At 40.7% G+C, this 19,000-nt stretch overlaps 1 protein-coding gene across 1 annotated transcript in view; it reads left to right on the top strand.

Annotated features, from left to right (window-relative positions):
* Positions 1-3,169: 3,169 nt before the first annotated feature.
* The window catches only part of CFAP58 (cilia and flagella associated protein 58), a 103,222-nt gene continuing 87,391 nt past the window's right edge, over positions 3,170-19,000 (top strand). Inside the window, exons 1-5 of the mRNA XM_030802335.1 lie at positions 3,170-3,312; positions 9,282-9,563; positions 13,314-13,462; positions 16,005-16,161; positions 17,067-17,261. Coding sequence (XP_030658195.1) covers positions 3,304-3,312; positions 9,282-9,563; positions 13,314-13,462; positions 16,005-16,161; positions 17,067-17,261 — 792 coding nt within the window. The 5' untranslated portion in view covers positions 3,170-3,303. The remainder of the gene's footprint in view (positions 3,313-9,281; positions 9,564-13,313; positions 13,463-16,004; positions 16,162-17,066; positions 17,262-19,000) is intronic.

Genomic DNA, 19,000 nt, shown 5'->3' with positions numbered 1-19,000 from the left:
TCTTTTTGTCCTCCTGTAAGTAAGGTCTCAGATATCAGTATCTAGATTCTCTGAGCTCCCGTTGTGCTTTCTGTTAAAATGGCATATACTAAATGATACCATCACATTGCGGTAGAATTAACTGTAGATGTTCCCTTCTGTCTTTCCCCAATACAGATTGTGAATGCAAAGGGCAGTGACTCTGCCTTAGTCACCTTGGTGCTTCCTGTGGGCAGCCTTGTGCCTACCATGCAGTAAGTTCTTTAAAAAATTGTTTACTGGATTGAACTGCTGTCACCTATGCAGGCCACCTACTTATGAAATCTCTTTTAGGAGATCCCTTGGACATGGGAAGACACACAGCCCTGCATTTGACATCAGTGCAACTTATGGGTGACCAGGGCCCTCTAGGTCTTTATTTTTGTTATATACTTTCAGAAATGTTATGGAGTTTCTCTGGATCATGGCAATCCCACAAACCGATGGTCCCAATGTGTAATCAGGTTTTCTGTGAACACACAAAGCAGCCTGAGCTGGGTTGCCTGTCCCATTTCAAGCTCATTTCTATTAGCTTGGCTTACAGTGTGGTTCAGCCTGCCTCTCCAGTTCATCTGCCACCTCTGCAGCAACCTCCACGCACATTATGACTCAGCCACGTTTCCCTCTTTTTGTCCGTCAGATATACAGTGTCAGGTCATGAATGAGATGTCACTGCACAGTTGTCAATTTTCCTTGAATTAATTCATCAATCCAACACAGTTCTCATAAACTTGACAAACTTACTCTAAAAATTATAAGGGAGGATAAAGGTCCACGGATAGACAAAGCAATCTTGACACAGAAGAATTTGGAATGGGGAACTTGCCCTTCAAGCGTGATGACTAACTAAAAAACCCACAGTGATAAAACCTTGTGGTACTGACACATGAACAAACCAGAGAGCCCAGAACATACTCATGTCTATTTGGAAACTTCCCCAAACCAATTTGGAAAGAATGGATTGTTTGACATGGGTTGCTGGAAAATTTGCTCACCCCATGGAGAAAAATATAGTTAGATCCCTATCTCACACCATATGGGAAGGATAACTCCAGATGGATTAGATAACTGAATGTAAAAAAGTAAAACTATGATGCTAATAGACAGAAAAAAATGATGGGAGAATACCTTTATGACCTTGGGGTTAAGGAGGTCTAAATAATACCAAAAAACTATATAAAAAATATAGGGAAAAAAAGAGCTAAAGAGCCACAGTATCAAAATTAAGGACTATTGTTCCCTTAGGGACATAAAGGCAGAGTTTCTAGTTTTCTAAAGCAGATTGATGTCCAGGCTTCTCAAAGATATCTGTAAATCAAAAGAAAAAGAAAAAAAGATCAATAGAAAAATAGGCAAAGATACTGAAAAGGCAGTTCACAGAAGGGAATCTCAAGTAGCCCATGAATGTATAAAGAAATGGTCAAAAAATTCACTAGTAGTTAGAGAAGTGAAAATGAAAGCAAAAAATGTGCTTACATTACTTTCATCATATTGACAGAAATTAGAAAATTAGCTAATTAGATGAGTCAATATTTGCAAAGCACTTACAATAGTATCTGGCATTTACTAAACACTTTATGAGTGTTTAATAAAAAAGACCTACCACGTTCTGGGAGGGATGGATGGAAGTGTTGGATGGAAACCCCACACTGGAGTGCAGCCTAGGGCAGTAACTCTGGTACACAATCTTAAAGTGCTTGGTAAGTACCCAGGGCTTGTACTAGGCTATTGGGCATCGCTGTGCTTTTGGAAAACTGTTCATCTGGCCAGATGAGTTTGAAAATATCACACCCTCTAGATATTTACAGCCTTCTAGGTTCATGACTTGGCTGGGGTACAGAGATTTTGTGAGAATAAAAAGTGCACACCTTCCTCCAGTAGGGCACATGGCATGGGAAAGAGAGTAGAGACTGTTTTTCAGCCTCCATTGCCCCATGGCTGGATGTGTTTGTGCAGGACGCAGCTGCATAAGCAAATGTCCCTATGCATCCCTATAACTTTAACAATCTTACTCTTTGGCATATGTTTCAGAGGAATTTGCACAGAGGTCCATAAGGGACCACGGACAAGGACAATCATGATTGTATTACTTGATGTATTGGAGAATTAGAGGCGGCCTTGTTACCTAACACCTGGGGAATGGAAGTGAAGTGTGGTAGATGCCCGTTATGAAACGCTGTGCAGTACTCAGAAGCAATGAACTAGGATATGCTTGCCAATCGCAACGAGGACAGATGCTTCAAAAGAATGTTGAGTGAAAAAAGTAGAAAATAAGATAATCTCCGAAGTCCAGTAGCATTATTTAAACATTTTTAAAAAATATACTGATAAAAATTTTGTACATGTCCCAAAAATACATATGGAAGCACAGCAGCATGAATGCCTATGGGGTTGAGGATAGGGGTTGGGAGTAGGGATGGGGGGATAAAGGAGGAAAATAAAACCAGAGAGGAGTCTTACACATTTCATGAACCAAGGAGTATAATTATTTCAACTATTTGTACCTGAAGTCCAGAAAGAGGGGAGGCAGAGGGGAGAGAAGAGGGCGAAGAAACGGTTTTGGGAGAGGGGTCCCAGAAGAGATATTTTCGCGATGTGGCGCTACATAAGTTTTTCCAGGATGCCTTAAGCTCTGCACCCTATTTTTCTCATCACTAATATTAGATTAAACCCTTTGAAGACAGCGTCTCTGGTTTCTCTACTTCAGCTTTCCCTCAGTGTCTTGCACACAGTAGCTGTTTTACAAGAGTTGAACTGACTGGAAGTGAGATTATTCCTCGTTGTCTCAGAAGGCAGAGGGTAGCCCCCTGTCCTTCCCTCATCCGGAACCTTCTGGTCCACATTTCCTTCCAAGCGTTAGTCCTCGGTTCTCCATGCTTGGCTCCCTAGTGTCACCCACCGTCCTTTCTGGGTGGCCTCTTCCAGTTCGCCCTCTTCTTTCTCCTGGGTGTCTCCATCTGCCCACACCGTGGGACTCCTCCCAGCCTCTCAGGGCACCGCCCCCTCATTTCCTTGGCTTCGCCCCATTGAGGAGATATTTGCATATTTCTCTGAGGAACCCTGCCCAGGTGCCAGCCTCAGAAGCTCCTCCCCTTTCGAATTCCCGCTAGCGCCCCTAGAGGGCGTGTCGGTTGCCAGGCGACGGGACGACGCGCCGAGCGCGGGTTTCCGCTCGGGGCGGGTGATAAAGACAGCGCGTCGCGCCTTTAGCTTCTTTCCCAGACTCCGGCCCAGCTCCTGCGATCTCCACAGCAGCCTCTGAGGCCGCCCCCAGAGAGCATCAGGATGGCTGAGGTCAGGAGTCAGCGCCCCTCTGTCGCCTTTCCCTTGACCCCTCCCCATTGTCCCTCTCCTACTGACGATTGTCACAAACGGTGATTCCAATATACCCCCCCATCAACATCTTATCCCCCTGCACCCTCACTCACTCCTCCGCCTTTCTCCGTTGGCTCTGGCCCCTTTACCTCCTGTTTCTCCTTCATTTGTGTAGACACCCCCCTATCCCCACTGTGGCATTGGCGCTATGCTAAGTGCGGTAGGAAATTAATGAATTCTGAAATCCACACGTGACATGCACCCAGCCCTAGATTTTTAGTCATGGAGTGATACCATAAGGGAGGCTCACACAGAAATATTGGAGATGTCTTATCTCACAGGGGAAACCTGGAAGAAAGCTTCACAGATGACAGCTGTCATCCCAATCAATGGCCCTTGTCCACCTGTCACACCTTGATTTCCTAACATATGATCACCTGCTGTTACACATCTTCATTAAGGCTCTTCTGCCCATCACCACTGCCCTGTGTATTCATTGACTCTTGTGTTAACATCTCGTATCACCCCACCACTCCCCCATATTACAATACACCCCATTTTCAGCCTCTCCAATGAGGGGTTGTTTCTGCAACCCTTCAGTGACTCCCTGCCTGCCCCTTAGCCCCCTCATTTATAACCTCAAGAGTCTCGGGTCCCTGTCATTACTTGCCATTCACAGTCCCCATCCACTATGGCCCTACCCAAATCCTTCACGGCCCCATCAGAGCCCTTCCCCCATCACCCATCCCACGGTCTGTTCCAGCCAGGACCAGCTGCATGATTTGCAAGGCCTGATGCAAAGTGAAAACACAAAGTCTCTTCAAAAATTGCAAAGAATTTTAAGACAGAACAGCAGAGCATTCAACCAAGAATGGGGCCTTTCTGAGCAAAGGGCCCTGTGCAAATGACACGTTTTCACTCCCATGAAGCCAGCCCAAGCCCCATCTTCTTTCAGCACCATCATGCTCCACATCCCCCCACCCCGTTCCAGTTACTTCCTTGCTTCCTCTGCACCATTCACGTCCCCTCATCATGCTTTTCCTCCATCTCTAGTCTAGCTTTATAAATTCCGTCTTCCTGTGGTTAACACCCCCTTCCTTTCCTTTTGATACAATCTCTTTCATATCATCCATCTTCCTCACTCCTGGGCTCCACCACTCTCATGTCTCTCTGACATCCATGCTGCTGTGGCCACATCACTTCTCCCCATTACCCATAGTCATTTGTATCTCTTTCTTCCCATTTCCTTTCTTGTTCCTTCTAGTTCTTCATTGTCCCATTATTGCTTTTGAGTGTTTTCTCCTCTTTTCTCCCACTAGTCATCTTTGTTTATTTCATTCTTCATTCCCCATAGGGAAGCCCCAGCCTCCCAGAGGCACCACCCCCTCATTTCCTTGGCTCTGCCCTATTCAGGATATATTTGCATATTTCTCTGAGGAACCCTGCCCAGGTGCTGGCCTCAGAAGCTGCTTCACTATTACGGATTAGTTATTTCCATATCCCTCTTTCTGTTACTCCTCTCGTTTCTTCCTTTCTTCTACTTTTCTTCTTACTTGACCTCAGCCAACTTTCTCGATTCTGCTTTCACAATTCTCTATTTTCCCTCTGGCCTCATCTTATATTGCAGTTCTCTTTTCCTTTTTCCTTTTCCTTCTCCCCACTAATTGATATTCCCAGAACTTACGACAGGACAGTGCCTGGCACATAGCAAACAATCAGTGAATAGGTGAAGAATAAAGAAATGCCACAGTTCCTTTCTGATCAGTTCATGTTGATTTCATTCTTCTGAAACAGATACCATTATATGCTATAATAGTGGAAATATCAACTGTTTATTGGCCAAAGCTGAGATTATTTTTCCTTTGCTTTTAAAAGTAATATACTTTTTAATGACAATAGGAACAAATCTCTTTTGTTCCTAAAAGTTTCTTTAAAACTTTTCCTTCTTTGGTATTTTTCCATTCCTGTGCTAAGTGCCAGGTAAACAGGTAAAACTTGGACAGCTAACAAATCATTAGGCTGTTGATCAAGTGTTGACGTTAATACCATTTGCAGGGATGGAACCAAGAACATTGTAGTGATAAATTTTTGTGTGTGCTTATGTTTAGCATCAACAAGGGAGAAGAACAGAATAGCAGCAACACCATATTTCCTTAATATGGTTTTTCCTCCTTTGTGGAATTACTACATTGTGGTCTTTGCAATAATCTGCTTTTAGGCAGGAAGAAAAACCTATGTGAATTTAAAATTAGTACTAAAGTTGTTATACAAAATGCTGTAGATATGCTTGTGACTCTACATTTATTTTAATTTACAAAGACTGTATTTTGCTTGCATGTCATCGTTAGAGATTTAATTAATAGTACGAGTGTTTTCAAAAACCAAGAATACATAGATTTTCTCCATATTGGGCAAGACAGGCTTGTCAAAACAGAAGGTAAACTAGACTCCTTAAAATCTTCAGGGTGAATTGAAATTTTACTTTATTATTGGGACTAGAGATTGTTTCAGTTGGTTTCTTTTAGCAAGAGAGTGTTGATGCCAAGGCCTTTTGTAGAGTAGAATATTAAAACATAATATTGCAAACGTAAGTAAGGCCTTGCAAGCCTTATGAGTCCTTTGCTCAAAAGTCTTGAGTGGTTCCCTGTGGCCTGCAGAATAATGCAATCCATACTCCTTTGAATGTAATTCAGTGTCTTTACTGTGTGTCCCTCACTCCCTAGCTAGTGTTTTGCTTCCTTCTCCCTGTCATACCTCTTATCCTTTTCTAAAATGTGCACAGAATTTTTTAAACTTTTATTTTAGGTTCAGGGATAAATGTGCAGGTTTGTTATATAGGTTAATTGAATGTCACAAGGGTTTGGTGTACAGATTATTTCATCACCCAAGTAATAAGCATAGTACCTGATAGGTAATTTTTCAGTTCTTTACCCCCTCCCACCTTCCACCCTCAAGTAGGCCCCAGTGTCTATTCCCTTCTTTGTGTCCTCAGTGTTTAGCTCCCAGTTATAAGTGAGAACATGTGATATTTGGTATTCTGTTCCTGCATTAGTTAGGATAATGGCCTCTAGCTCCATCCATGTTGCTACAAAGAATGTGATCTCATTCTTTTTTATGGCTGAGTAGTATTCCATGGTGTATATGTACCACATTTTTCCTTTTTTGTTTTGAGATGGAGTCTTACTCTGTTGCCCAGGCTGGAGTGCAGTGGAACGATCTTGGCTCACTGCAACCTCTGCCTCCCCGGTTGAAGCAATTCTCATGCCTCAGCCTCCTGAGTAGCTGGGATTATAGGTGCCCACCACCACACCCAGGTAATTTTTGTATTTTTAGTAGATACGGGGTTTCACCATGTTGGCCAGGCTGGTCTTGAACTCCTGACCTCAGGTGATCCACCCGCCTCGGCCTCCCAAAGTGCTGGGATTACAGGTGTGAGCCACTGCGCCAGGCCTATGTACCACATTTTCTTTATCCAGTCTACTGTAGATGACATTTAAGTTGATTCTATGTCTTTGCTATTGTGGATAGTGCTGTGATGAGCATATGCATGCATGTGTCTTTATGGTAGAATGATTTATATTCCTTTGGGTATATACCCAATAATGGAATTGCTGGGTCAAGTGGTAATTCTAAGTTCTTTGAGAAATTGCCACACTGCTTTCTACAATGGCTGAACTAATTTACATTCCCACCAGCAGAGTATGTTCCCTTTTCTCTACAACCTTGCCAGCATCTGTTATTTTTTTTACTTTTTAATGAAGCCATTCTGACTTGTGTGAGATGGTATCTCACTGTGGTTTTGATTTGCATTTCTCTAATGATTAGCGATGTTGAGCATTTTTTTATATGCTTGTTGTCTGCGTGTATGTCTTCTTTTGAAAAGTGTCTGTTTATATCTTTTGTCCACTTTTTAATGGGGATGTGTGTTTTTTGCTTGTTATTTTATTTAAGTCCCTTATAGATTCAGAATATTAGACCTTTGTCGGATGCAGTTTGCAAATGTTTTCTCCCATTTTGTAGGTTGTCTGTTTACTCTGTTGATAGTTTTTTTTTTTTTTTTTTTTTTTTTTTTTTTTTTTTTTTTTTGCTGTGCAGAAGCTCTTTAGTTTAAATAAGTCCCATTTGCCAATTTTTGTTTTTATTGCAATTGCTTTTAGCATCTTCGTCATGAATCCTTGTCAGGGCCTATGTCCAGAATGATATTTCCTAGGTCATCTTCCAGGGTTTTTATAGTTTTAGGTTTTACATTTAAGTCTTTAATACATCTTGAATTGATTTTTGTATATGGTGTAAGGAAGGAGTCCAGTTTCAATCCTCTGCATATGGCTAGCCTATTATCCCAGCACCATTTATTGAATAGAGAATCCTTTTCCTGTTGCTTTTTTGTTGACTTTGTCAAGGATCAGATGGTTGTAGCTGTGCCGCATTATTTCTGGACTCTATTCTGTTCTGTTCATCCCTCTTATTCTTTAGCCAACTTGGATACTTGCTTGGCCCTGAGCTTTGCTCAGGCTTTGCCATCTGCTGGGAATGCCCCTTTTCTCCATATTCCCCTATGAAAATTCCACTCTTCCTTCTGGGCCTGCTCAAATGCCAATTCTTTTCTGAGATTTTTTTCTTATTCTTGCTGCTGGGAATAATTCTCTTTCTGTGGGTTCATAGAGAACTTTGAATACATTTTATGATAGGGATCAAATTCTATGCTTTCATTAACTGCATTCATACCCCACCAGCAATTAAGTATAAATTCCCTGTGGATAAGCTCTTTATTCCTCATCTTGTGGATAAGCTGTTTATTCCCAATCCATCACAGAATTTATGTATGGCAGATGTTCAATAAATACTTACTCAATGAATGAATAAATATATTAACCATACCCATTCTTCATTATTATGTTGTAGCTAGCAAGAAGTAGGTGGATTTGTTTGCTAGAGCAGCCATAACAAAGCACCACAAACTGGGTGGCTTACTCCAGTCTGAGCTCATCTTAACTTATTAAATGACTCTGTTCCAAATAAGGTCAGATTAGCAGGGTTAGGACTTCAAAATACCTTTTTGGGGGACACAATTCAAGCCCTAAAAGTAGAGAAATAAGAATTCTGATATAACTCACTCTTAGGTTCTCATCTAAGTAATAGCCAGACTTGCTTGAATTATATCTGTATGTCTGGGCTTATATTTTGAAATAATTTGTTGCCCATCTAACCATGGAAAGCAAATGTGGAAAAGTCCAATGAGTATTGCACAGGGGCATTTTAGGACATTGTGGGGCATGACCTAGCCTACATTTCTAAGGGATAAAAATGATGGAATCTCTTTTGGGAGACAAGTGCATATTTCAAGTGAGTTTCACTGTGTATGTGATTTCATGATATCTATGCCAAGATCTTCCTATGTCTGGCCTCAACACACTGTGGCCACCCCCGCTGCCCTTTGCAGTCTTAGGGGCAATAAGAAGCAGGGCCCAGTGAAAAGAGACCAGGGTTTGGAATAATCATAATAGCTCTGAAAATTCATTGAATCCCTACTATTTGCAGGCATTTGGCTAAGTGTTTAACATCAGTGATCTCATTTAATCTAATCCTTAGTAACATCATGTGGTGGGAACTACTATTATCCTAATGCATATATATTCTGCATATATATCCCTTTGCATATATATATATGTAATGTGTATAAATATATAATGTGTATGTGTGTATATATGTGTGTGTGTATATATATATACAATATACATATACATATACACTCACACATATATATGTACATAAGCATCAGGGTCTGAACGAGGACCTTTCCTATCATATAATCTTAATTTTTCTGCTTATCAGTGGCTTTAATTTTGCTCGTATGGAGGTGTTTCATTTAGAGGTAATAGCAGTAATTCCTTGATAGTAATGATGTAAATGTTGCATTGCCCTTTCCCATCCCTGCTTTTTTTCTATAGGAAAAGGGTGGAAAGCAAGTCCTGGAAGAATCTGCATTTGAAGAAATGGAAAGAGATTTTCAGGGAGTTCTCCGTGAACTTTCAGGAGACAAAAGTCTGGAAAAATTTCGGATTGAATATGAGAGGCTTCATGCTGTCATGAAGAAGTCTTATGACAATGAAAAGCGTCTGATGGCCAAATGCAGAGAGCTAAATGCAGAGATTGTAGTGAATTCCGCGAAGGTCGCCACTGCCCTTAAGCTCTCTCAGGACGATCAGACCACCATTGCATCCCTAAAGAAGGTCAGTGATCTTCTAGAAATGGAATGAACCTGAATTTAAAACATCATTCTCTCATTGTATTGGCACCTCTAGGCTGGTAGTCAATGAGTTATTAGGTAAAAATTTACATGATTTTATATTCATTAAGCCTAAGGAATAATGTTCATTTTCAAAGAAAACAATTTTTTTAGCCTGGGTGAATCATATCATGCAGAAAATAATGGAGAATCTTACTTGCTTGGTTTCTGGGAAATAATGGGTTAGGAAAAAGATTTAGAGATAAGTAAATGCAATATTTGGAATCTCAATATGTCTTATTTGATGCATGATGAGTAATTTAATACCTCATGATGGTAGTTTAACTGTTAAAGATATTTTCATATTTCTGCTTTTTCTCCTGTTTTAGTAAAGATTGCCCTGAGAATTCCCAGATAGTAATTTTCATGACCTTTCTTCCTAGCACTCCTTTTCTTTCCTCTGAATCCTCCCAGTTCCTCATAATAGGAGAACAGAGATTCAGTCTGGGGATACTGAGGATGTATTGCTTTGTTTTACACTAGATTTTTTTCATCCTTAAGTGTGTTGCATTATTTTGAAGGTAAAATATAAATGTTCCTTGCTGACTCATGGTGATAAGAGGTTGAAACATAATTAAAACCCTAAATATGAGAAACAATTTATAAAATTTTTAGACAGCTGCCTTGATATCATGCAATTAGATACCACCCAGTTCAAATGAATTTCCAAGACCAGTACTAAATATGGATTATCAATTCTCTTAGAAACTACTCACTTTTAAGTGCTGTTTTAAAGTTTATTGTCATGTTCTTCTTCTCCTTGCTGAAAAACCAATATAAGAAGGCTTAAAGTCATTTTATAATGGAAAAAAACATTTTTCATTGTAAATTTAAAAACTGATGAAGGGCCGGGGGTGGTGGCTCATGCCTGTAATCCCAGCACTCTGGGAGGCTGAGGTGGGTGGATCACCTGAGGTCAGGAGACCAGCCTGGCCAACATGGTGAAACCCCGTCTCTACCAAAAATATAAAAATTAGCTGGGCGTGGTGGCATATGCCTGTAATCCCAGCTACTTGGGAGGCTGAGGCAGGAGCATCACTTGAACCAGGAGGTGGAGGTTGCAGTGAGCCAAGATTGTGCCACTGCACTCCAGCCTTGGCAACAGAGCAAGACTGCATCTCAAAAAACAAAACAAAATAAAACAAAAAACCCAAAACAAACAAACAAACAAAATCTGGAAATGGAGGTCATGAACGGATTAAAATCTAATTGGTAAAGTTGATTTGGATAAAACTTTTGTAATCATTTTTTAATGTAAATATCTTTCATTTGTTTTGCCAAATATAACACATGTGGTTGCTACATAAGAAATATTCCACAAACTGACATTTTGCTTTGAATCACTGAATTATGTGCTATAGTTACCCAAGAGTAATCTGTCTAATGTAATAGTGACCACGAATTTGTTACATTAAATACTCTCTTCCACCCATTTTATTCCTTGTCAATAAACAAGTGGAATATTTTAACCTAAAGCTTATAGGTTCTTATCTGTATAAAGGACCCACATTCTACTCGACAGAATTTTGCAAGAAAGTTAAGTGGTGGCCTAAAACTCAAAGCTGTTGTGTATTAGTTGGTCATCACATTGCATTAAAGAAATACCTGAGACTGGGTAATTTAGAAAGAAAAGAGACTTAATTGGTTCATGGTTCTGCAGGCTGTCCAGGAAGCATAACACTGGCATCTGCTCAGCTTCTTGGGAGGCCTCAGGAAACTTACAGTCATGGCAGAAGGCAAAGTGGAGCAGACACTTCACGTGGGCCAGAGCAGGAGCAAGAGAGGGAAGCGGGGAGGTGTCACACACTTTTTAAAAAAAACTTTTAAGTGCAGGGGTACATGTGCAGGATATACAGTTTTGTTACATAGGTAAACGTGTGTCATGGGGGTTTGTTGTACAGATTATTTAATCACCAGGTATTAAGCCTAGTATCCATTAGTTATTGTTTCCTTATCCTCTCCCTCCTCCTACTCTTCACCCTCCGAAAGGCCCCAGTGTGTGTTATTCCCCTCTATGTGTCCATGTGTTCTCATCATTTAGCTCCCATTTATAAGTGAGAACATGTGGTATTTGGTTGTCATTTCCTGTGTTAGTTTGCTAAGGATAATGGACTCTAGCTCCATCCATGTCCTTGCAAAGGACATGATCTTGTACTTTTTTATGGCTGCATAGTATTTCATGGTGTATATATACTCTTTATGTAGTCTATCATTGATAAGCATTTGGGTTGATTCCATGTCTTTGCTGTTGTCAATAGCACTATGATGAACATATGCGTGCATCACACACTTTTAAATGACCAGATCTCGTGGGAACTCACTCACTATCACAAGGACAGTACCAAGAGGATGGTGCTAAACCATTCATGAGAAATCCACCCCCATGATTCAGTCACCTCCCACCAGGCCCCACCTCCAACATTGGGGATTACATTTCAATATGAGATTTGGGCAGGGACATACATCCAAATTATGTCATGTTGCAAAATTTACTGTGCTTTGCTCCTTTACTGGAACTGCTGTAATTCACTTTTAAGTATTTATGTCAATATTACACATTGCATTTTATAACAGTAAGGAAGCCAAAGCTGCATGGGTCATTGCCTCCATTCCCTGTTATGGGTTTTTTCCCATATGTAAGCATTTGATGAGAAGGCTTGGGCTTGAGTTTCTGAAAAATGGGAATTACCAAGGTTGTAGGGTACAATTAGGTAACAGTAAAGAACAGCATTGTGTGGATTGTTCTAAAGCTCACATTGCCACTAGGAGATCACTTGGGACCAGATGATAAAATATATTTTTTATTTACAAATCTTTCGAGAGGTTTAATTCAGTCTATCTATTTTATTTTATTTTATTTTATTTTATTTATTTATTTATTTTTTTTTGAGACGGAGTCTTGCTCTGTCGCCCAGGCTGGAGTGCAGTGGCGTGATCTCGGCTCACTGCAAGCTCCGCCTCCCGGGTTCATGCCATTCTCCTGCCTCAGCCTCTCCGAGTAGCTGGGACTACAGGCGCCTGCCACCACGCCTGGCTAATTTTTTGTATTTTTAGTAGAGACGGGGTTTCACTGTGGTCTCGATCTCCTGACCTCGTGATCCGCCCGCCTCGGCCTCCCAAAGTGCTGGGATTACAAGCGTGAGCCACCGTGCCCGGCCCAGTCTATCAATTTAAGGCTTGGATCTATGATCATTTCTTATGTGATAAAACTTATTTTTTTTTCCTTTTAATATCTGGACTTGAAAAGCACATAAACTTTTATTTCTAATTTTGCAAACCTTGCAGTAAGTGAGCCTTGTAGCCACACTCAGCTACACAAGAAAAAATACCCTCTGGCAGTCTCTACTTTATTTTATTTTTATTTTTTATTTTTTTCAGACAGGGTCTTGCCCTGTCATCCAGGCTAGAGTGCAGTGGCATGATTGCAGCTCACTGCAGCCTCAAATTCCTGGGCTCAAGAGGTCTTCTTGCCTCAGCCCCCCGAGTAGCTGAGACTATAGGCCTGTACCACCACGTCCAGTCCAGTCCTCCTCTTTCAATGTGCTATTCACTATTGACTAGCTCGTGTTAAACAATTTAGTCAATGCACATTTATACAACTACACTGTGGTCATGGTATTATTCTGTTTGCTAGTTTATCTTGCATCTAGAACCCAGTTTGGTCTTTCTCACTGATATTCTATGACCCATCTAGGAAATTGAAAAGGCCTGGAAGATGGTGGACTCAGCCTACGACAAAGAGCAGAAGGCCAAGGAGACGATTCTTGCTCTGAAAGAGGAGATAGTGAACCTGACCAAACTAGTGGAGCAAGGGTCTGGACTGTCAATGGACCAGGATAGCAAGTAAGTCATAGCCTTGTTGATGTATGTTAAACTTGCTTTTGCAGAGGCCTCCTTCAGTAGACAGCCTGGGGCTTGCCAGTGTCTTCTTGAACATTCTCTGTGATACAAGACTCTTCTTTATTGGGTTCTCAGAGATTGTTTTCTGTCCGTTGCATTTTAAGTAATGTTCTTTTCTCCACACCTAAGAACTTCTAATTGGTGGTTATCTTAAACTTCTGCCTCCATAGGAATCAGTAGTATAGTTTCAAAATGAGTAAGATGTTAAGTTTATTTCTCTGCAATTTGTGTAGAATATAACTGGCTGATTTTCTGCCCAGAGTCCCAGCTTCTCCCACCTACTCCCCATAATCAGTCTCATCACCATCCCTCCCACCCTTCAGATTCTAGGCCAGAAAACAGAGCTGCTCTTCCCTCCTCCTGCTCCCCCATCTCTTAAAGCCACTGCCTTGTTGACTTGGTCTTCTAAGGCGTGGCCTTTCACTCCTTCTGGTCACCAGTGCTACTGCCTTGGTTCAGGCCTCCTATTCTCTGCCAGATTTGGCAGTAGCCTCCTAACTGGTCTCCCTGCCTACAGAAGACATGTCCTTCTTTATTCCATCATTGCTACCAAATTTAGGCTCCTAAAACACATGTGCACCTATCCCCATCATAAACACTTTCAATAGCTACCCATACCCAAAGGATAAAGCCCAGACTCTTGACTGTGTCAAGAGCCCTTTGAGAACCTGCCCCAGTCAGCCTCTCTAGCCTCGTGCCAGCCCATCGAGTTGCTCACACCTCCATGCCTTTGTACATGCTGCTTTCCATGCTCAGAATGCCTTTTCTTCCATTCTCCCCATGGTCAACTTTTATGTCTCCTTTAAGACCCATCTCAAACACTGTCTTAACTTCATCACCATCAGCATCACTGTTCCAACATCCTCTCCACATCCAGACTCCAATGACCACACAGAAAGTCACTATGTTTTCTGTTTCCATAAGACCCAACATTTACCTCTAGTATGGCACTGATCAGATTACATTGAAAATTATTTGTTGATGTGCTTCTCTACTCATTAGGCTATGAACTCCGTGAAGGAAGACACCTTTATATCCCCTCCAGGAGCCCAGCACTGTGTGAGGCATGCAAAACATGGCATCAACGAATGAATCAGGAATGAACATACACTTCCTTGGGCAGCCAAGGAAATTAACCAAATCTAATGTTGCTTTTTCAGTTTCTTATGCTTTTTTGATGCATTGATCCAACATTGACAGATAGTCCTAAGTACAAGTGTTGGGAGAGGGAATAGGAAATAAAAACAGAAAATGTGATGCCTGTAGTGTGGGCTTTATCTTCTTGTTAAGGAAGTCAAGCATATTCAGAGCAACTACTGAAGAGGAATGCGAGGGAACTGATTCAGATACAAGGCATTTTTAACAAGCATTGGAAGAGGGTGAGGAGGAGAACTGAAGAAACAATCCAGCCCATAATTTATCTTTAACAGTGTGCCCAGGTGTAACTGTCTGTCTTCATAGTAACCTTCAAATTTGAGGTTTTATTTCTGGAGTAGAATTTGAGTGCAGGTTTAAAGTTTCCTTATTAAACATTTGTTACATCAAAGGTGTTGGTAAATATACTTTGTCAAATTCCTGTGTTTTGAGCAGTCGTTTGATGACTGTAAGCTGCAAGAGTCTGCAGTGCAAGTTCTCCTCTGCCTTCTCAGCTCCAAGAGCTGCCTTGCTCTACATTCATTCTGCTGCAGAGGTCGTATCAGACACTGAGCTTCCACTTACAAAGTGCTAATTCTGTAGGAAGTCATGCCAAATCATATGGAATGGCTTTTGAAATTTGGAGGTAACTGGTTTACAATTCAAATCAATGAATATTATCACATAACCTCCAAAAATGGGCATCATGAATGATTTTCCCAATTTTGTTCTTTGTAACATTTTATCTGGGCTGCATTCATTTGGGAGAAACTAATCTTTTTGGGTGAATGGATAGAAAACTAGCAATGCATATTATTTGGTTCTGTTTATGCTTTATTCTAGAGTTTATAGCTGTGATCATAGCCCTCCAGTGGATATATTAAACAAATAATTTCCAAAATTGACATCTGCTTAGGATTAATTACCAGAGTTGATAATAGCAATATAGTCTTATTGTAACAAATTCAAGTAATACAGAGGTGTGAAAAGTATCAACCCCCACAACTTTCCACCTTAAATTTCTCAGAGATAATCAGTGATATGTTTTTCTGGGCTTCTGTAAAAATGTCTGTAAAACACACACACACACACACACACGCATGAATAGACATTGTATTTTCTTAAAAATAAAAAAATAAATTATACTATGCATGTTATCATTAGTACTTCTTTCCAGTTAACATCTCACAATCTGATCCCATATCATGGCATAAAGATCTTTCTCTTTAATGCCTGAATAGTGTTGATCATTGACCTGACATCTTTCCCATGAAAACGAACTCAGAGAATGATATGAAGGACCCCTGAGCAGATGGCCATTTAGTCTGACTCCTGTGTTCTTCGTTTTTAGCATCCGAGATTTACTGAGGTTCAAAGAAGAAGTGACGAAGGAGAGAGACCAGCTCTTATCAGAAGTGGTAAAATTACGAGAATCCCTAGCTCAGACCACTGAACAGCAGCAGGAAACAGAGCGATCAAAAGAGGAGGCTGAACACGCCATCAGTCAGGTCTGCCATGGAGGGCAAGGAGAAGGAATATTTCCTTCCAGAGGATGTTTGTCCTTCCACAGTCTCTATTCCCATCTTGCTCCTTCCCCTTGCACCCAAATGAAACATCCTCAGTTCTGCTTGTTTCTTTAGTTTGTTCTCTTGAGAGGAGCTTTACTTGAGTTGAATGACTTGAATTGTTCTTTCTCTGCATTCTCTGTCTGAGAAGTCACTGAGGCAGGCACTCCCTACTTACAATTCTGGCTCAAAAAGATGATCCCCATGAAGGCCAGGGGGCCCAGCATCTGGGGGTGGTAGAAGTAGTTTCTTTGGCCCTTCTTATTTATTTATTTATTAGAAAGTCATTTAGCAGACTCCTTCTGAACACTTTTATATAAAGCCCGAAGTCAAATAGATCATACACAATGTGCAGTCCCCAAGAAAAAAACGAGACTTCTTTGAACATGAGATAGGAAAAAGGCTTTTCCTAGCATTTGGACATCAAGATAAACCTATAGTGCTCTCTTTAGCAATATCCAGGGTCATGTAAAACACAATTTTATACTTAGGGTTGCTAGCCACATTTTATTTAGTCCCTATTGATAGAGAATGGGATGAATTCTTTCCATGTTTAATGCCCCTAGAACTCTGAGCTTCCATATGTATTTGATTTTATACCACACTTTGTGGATTTGCTGCCCACCATCAGGGTAGTCATTTGATTTCAAGGCCCCAAGAAACAGTATAGAATATTCCTCAAAAGTTTGAACACTGGGGCTCAGGGATGTCTGCCCTATAGGGGAAATGCTACTGCAAAGTGACTGCCCTGACAATCACAGACCTGAGAGAGGAGAAGGCTTGGTTGGCTGAGACCTGCCATGGTCAGGGCTCATCTCTTTCTCTCTTGTCCTTTCCACACCGTCTAGTTCCAACAAGAAATCCAGCAACGTCAGAACGAAGCTTCCCGGGAGTTCCGGAAGAAGGAAAAACTAGAGAAAGAGCTCAAGCAGATTCAGACAGACATGGACAGCAGGCAGACAGAAATAAAAGCCCTGCAGCAGTATGTGCAGAAGAGCAAGGAGGAGCTTCAGAAGCTGGAGCAGCAGCTGAAGGAGCAGAAGGTGAGTTGGGTGTGGGCCTTTGCAAAAAAGCAAGAAAAACCCAGAATGGCACCTTTATTCACCTTTTTGTGCATTTTGAATTCTCTTGGAAAGCAGTAAATTCCCTTCACTACTCGTGCTGATGATGTAAAACTTAGCACTGCAATTTGGTCTCTGAATGGCTCTTATGAGGTAGTTATGCCCCCCCTTTTAAATTTCCCAGCTCTAACAGGTTAATAAGTTTCTTTTTAACCATCTGTTGATCTATACTACACATATAGAAAAGTGTATATGTCACGGGAGGACAGCTTGATTAATTTTCACCACTCAACCGCATCTTGGTCACCTGCTCCCAGCCGGAGAAACAGAACATTACCAGTACCCCCAGAAGCCCTTTTGTGCTCCCTCTTAGTCCTTCTTCCCCTAAAATACCATTTCTATCCTGAATTCTAAGCAGAGTTTGGTTTTGCCTGTCTTTATACTTTACAGAAATAAAACATTACAGGATATATTCTTTGTGTCTAACTTCTGCTATATTCTGTTTGTGAGATACATTCATGTTGTTGCCATGTAGTTATAGACTTGTGATGCCCAATATGGTAACCCTTAGCAACAAGTGGCTATTTAAATTCAACTTCATTAAAATGAAATTAAATTAAAAATTCATTTCCTTGGTTGTACCTGTATCATTTAAAGTACTCAGTAGCCACAGGTGGCTAGTTGTTGCCATATTAGCAGAGACAGAGAACATTTACATCACTGCAGAAAGCTCTATTGGACAGAGCTCAATAGACCATGAGCTCTCATTGCTGTGCAGTATTCCACTGGGTGAGTATAACAATTTATTTTTAACAGTTTTATTTTTATTTTTATTTATTTATTTTTGAGATGAAGTCTCTCTGTCGCCCAGGCTGGAGCACAGTGGCATGATCTCAGCTCACTGCAACCTCCACCTCCTGGGTTGAAGCGATTCTCCTGCCTCGGTCTCCCGAGTAGCTGGAGTCCGCCACCATGCCTGGCTAATTTTTATATTTTTAGTAGAGACAGGGTGTCACCGTGTTGGCCAGGCTGGTCTCGAGCTCCTGATCTCAAGTAATCCAACTGTCTTGGCCTCCCAAGGTGCTAGGATTACAGGCATGAGCCACTGCACCCAGCCAACAGGTTTATTTTTAAGTTATTTTCAAGTTTAGCGAACTATGGTCAATCTTTATGTATTTTTAATATGGTACTGTTTTTAACACTTCCTCTAATATAGCAGTTTAAGGTGACACAAGTATTAGTAATTGTATTATGTTTTCTCTCATTTCTTAAAAAAGCAATTCATACAATTGAAAAGTCTTTTCTTAAATATGTTTTTCCTCAGGAAGCTTGTTTCCAAAGTATTGTCAAGCCATATAGCAGTTTTATACTCAAAAATAGATATAAGTATACTTTTTTTGTCCGTTGCTCTATTAATTTTATATAAAGCCAGAAGTCAAATAGATAATTCACAACGTGCAGCCTCCAGCAGAAAAACATGAGACTTCTTTGAGCATGAAACATAAGAGACAGGCTTTTGGACATCAGGATAAAAACTATCCTCCTATGAAACACAATTTCATTTTTAGCATAGCCGGTTACATTTTATTTAGTCCCTGTTGATGGAGAATTGGTTGGATTCTTTTCATCCTTAATTTTTGTGTGCATGGAAGTTATATTTTGGAGACATTACCTAAACTGTCTTTCTATTTTTATCCTGCAATTCATTTGCTATCCCTCCA

Source organism: Nomascus leucogenys, chromosome 3 (genome assembly GCF_006542625.1).
Source record: "Nomascus leucogenys isolate Asia chromosome 3, Asia_NLE_v1, whole genome shotgun sequence".
Classification (NCBI taxonomy): Eukaryota; Metazoa; Chordata; class Mammalia; order Primates; family Hylobatidae; genus Nomascus; species Nomascus leucogenys.
The sequence above is the reverse complement of the archived record's forward strand: the minus strand, read 5'-3'. Positions and strand labels throughout refer to the sequence as shown.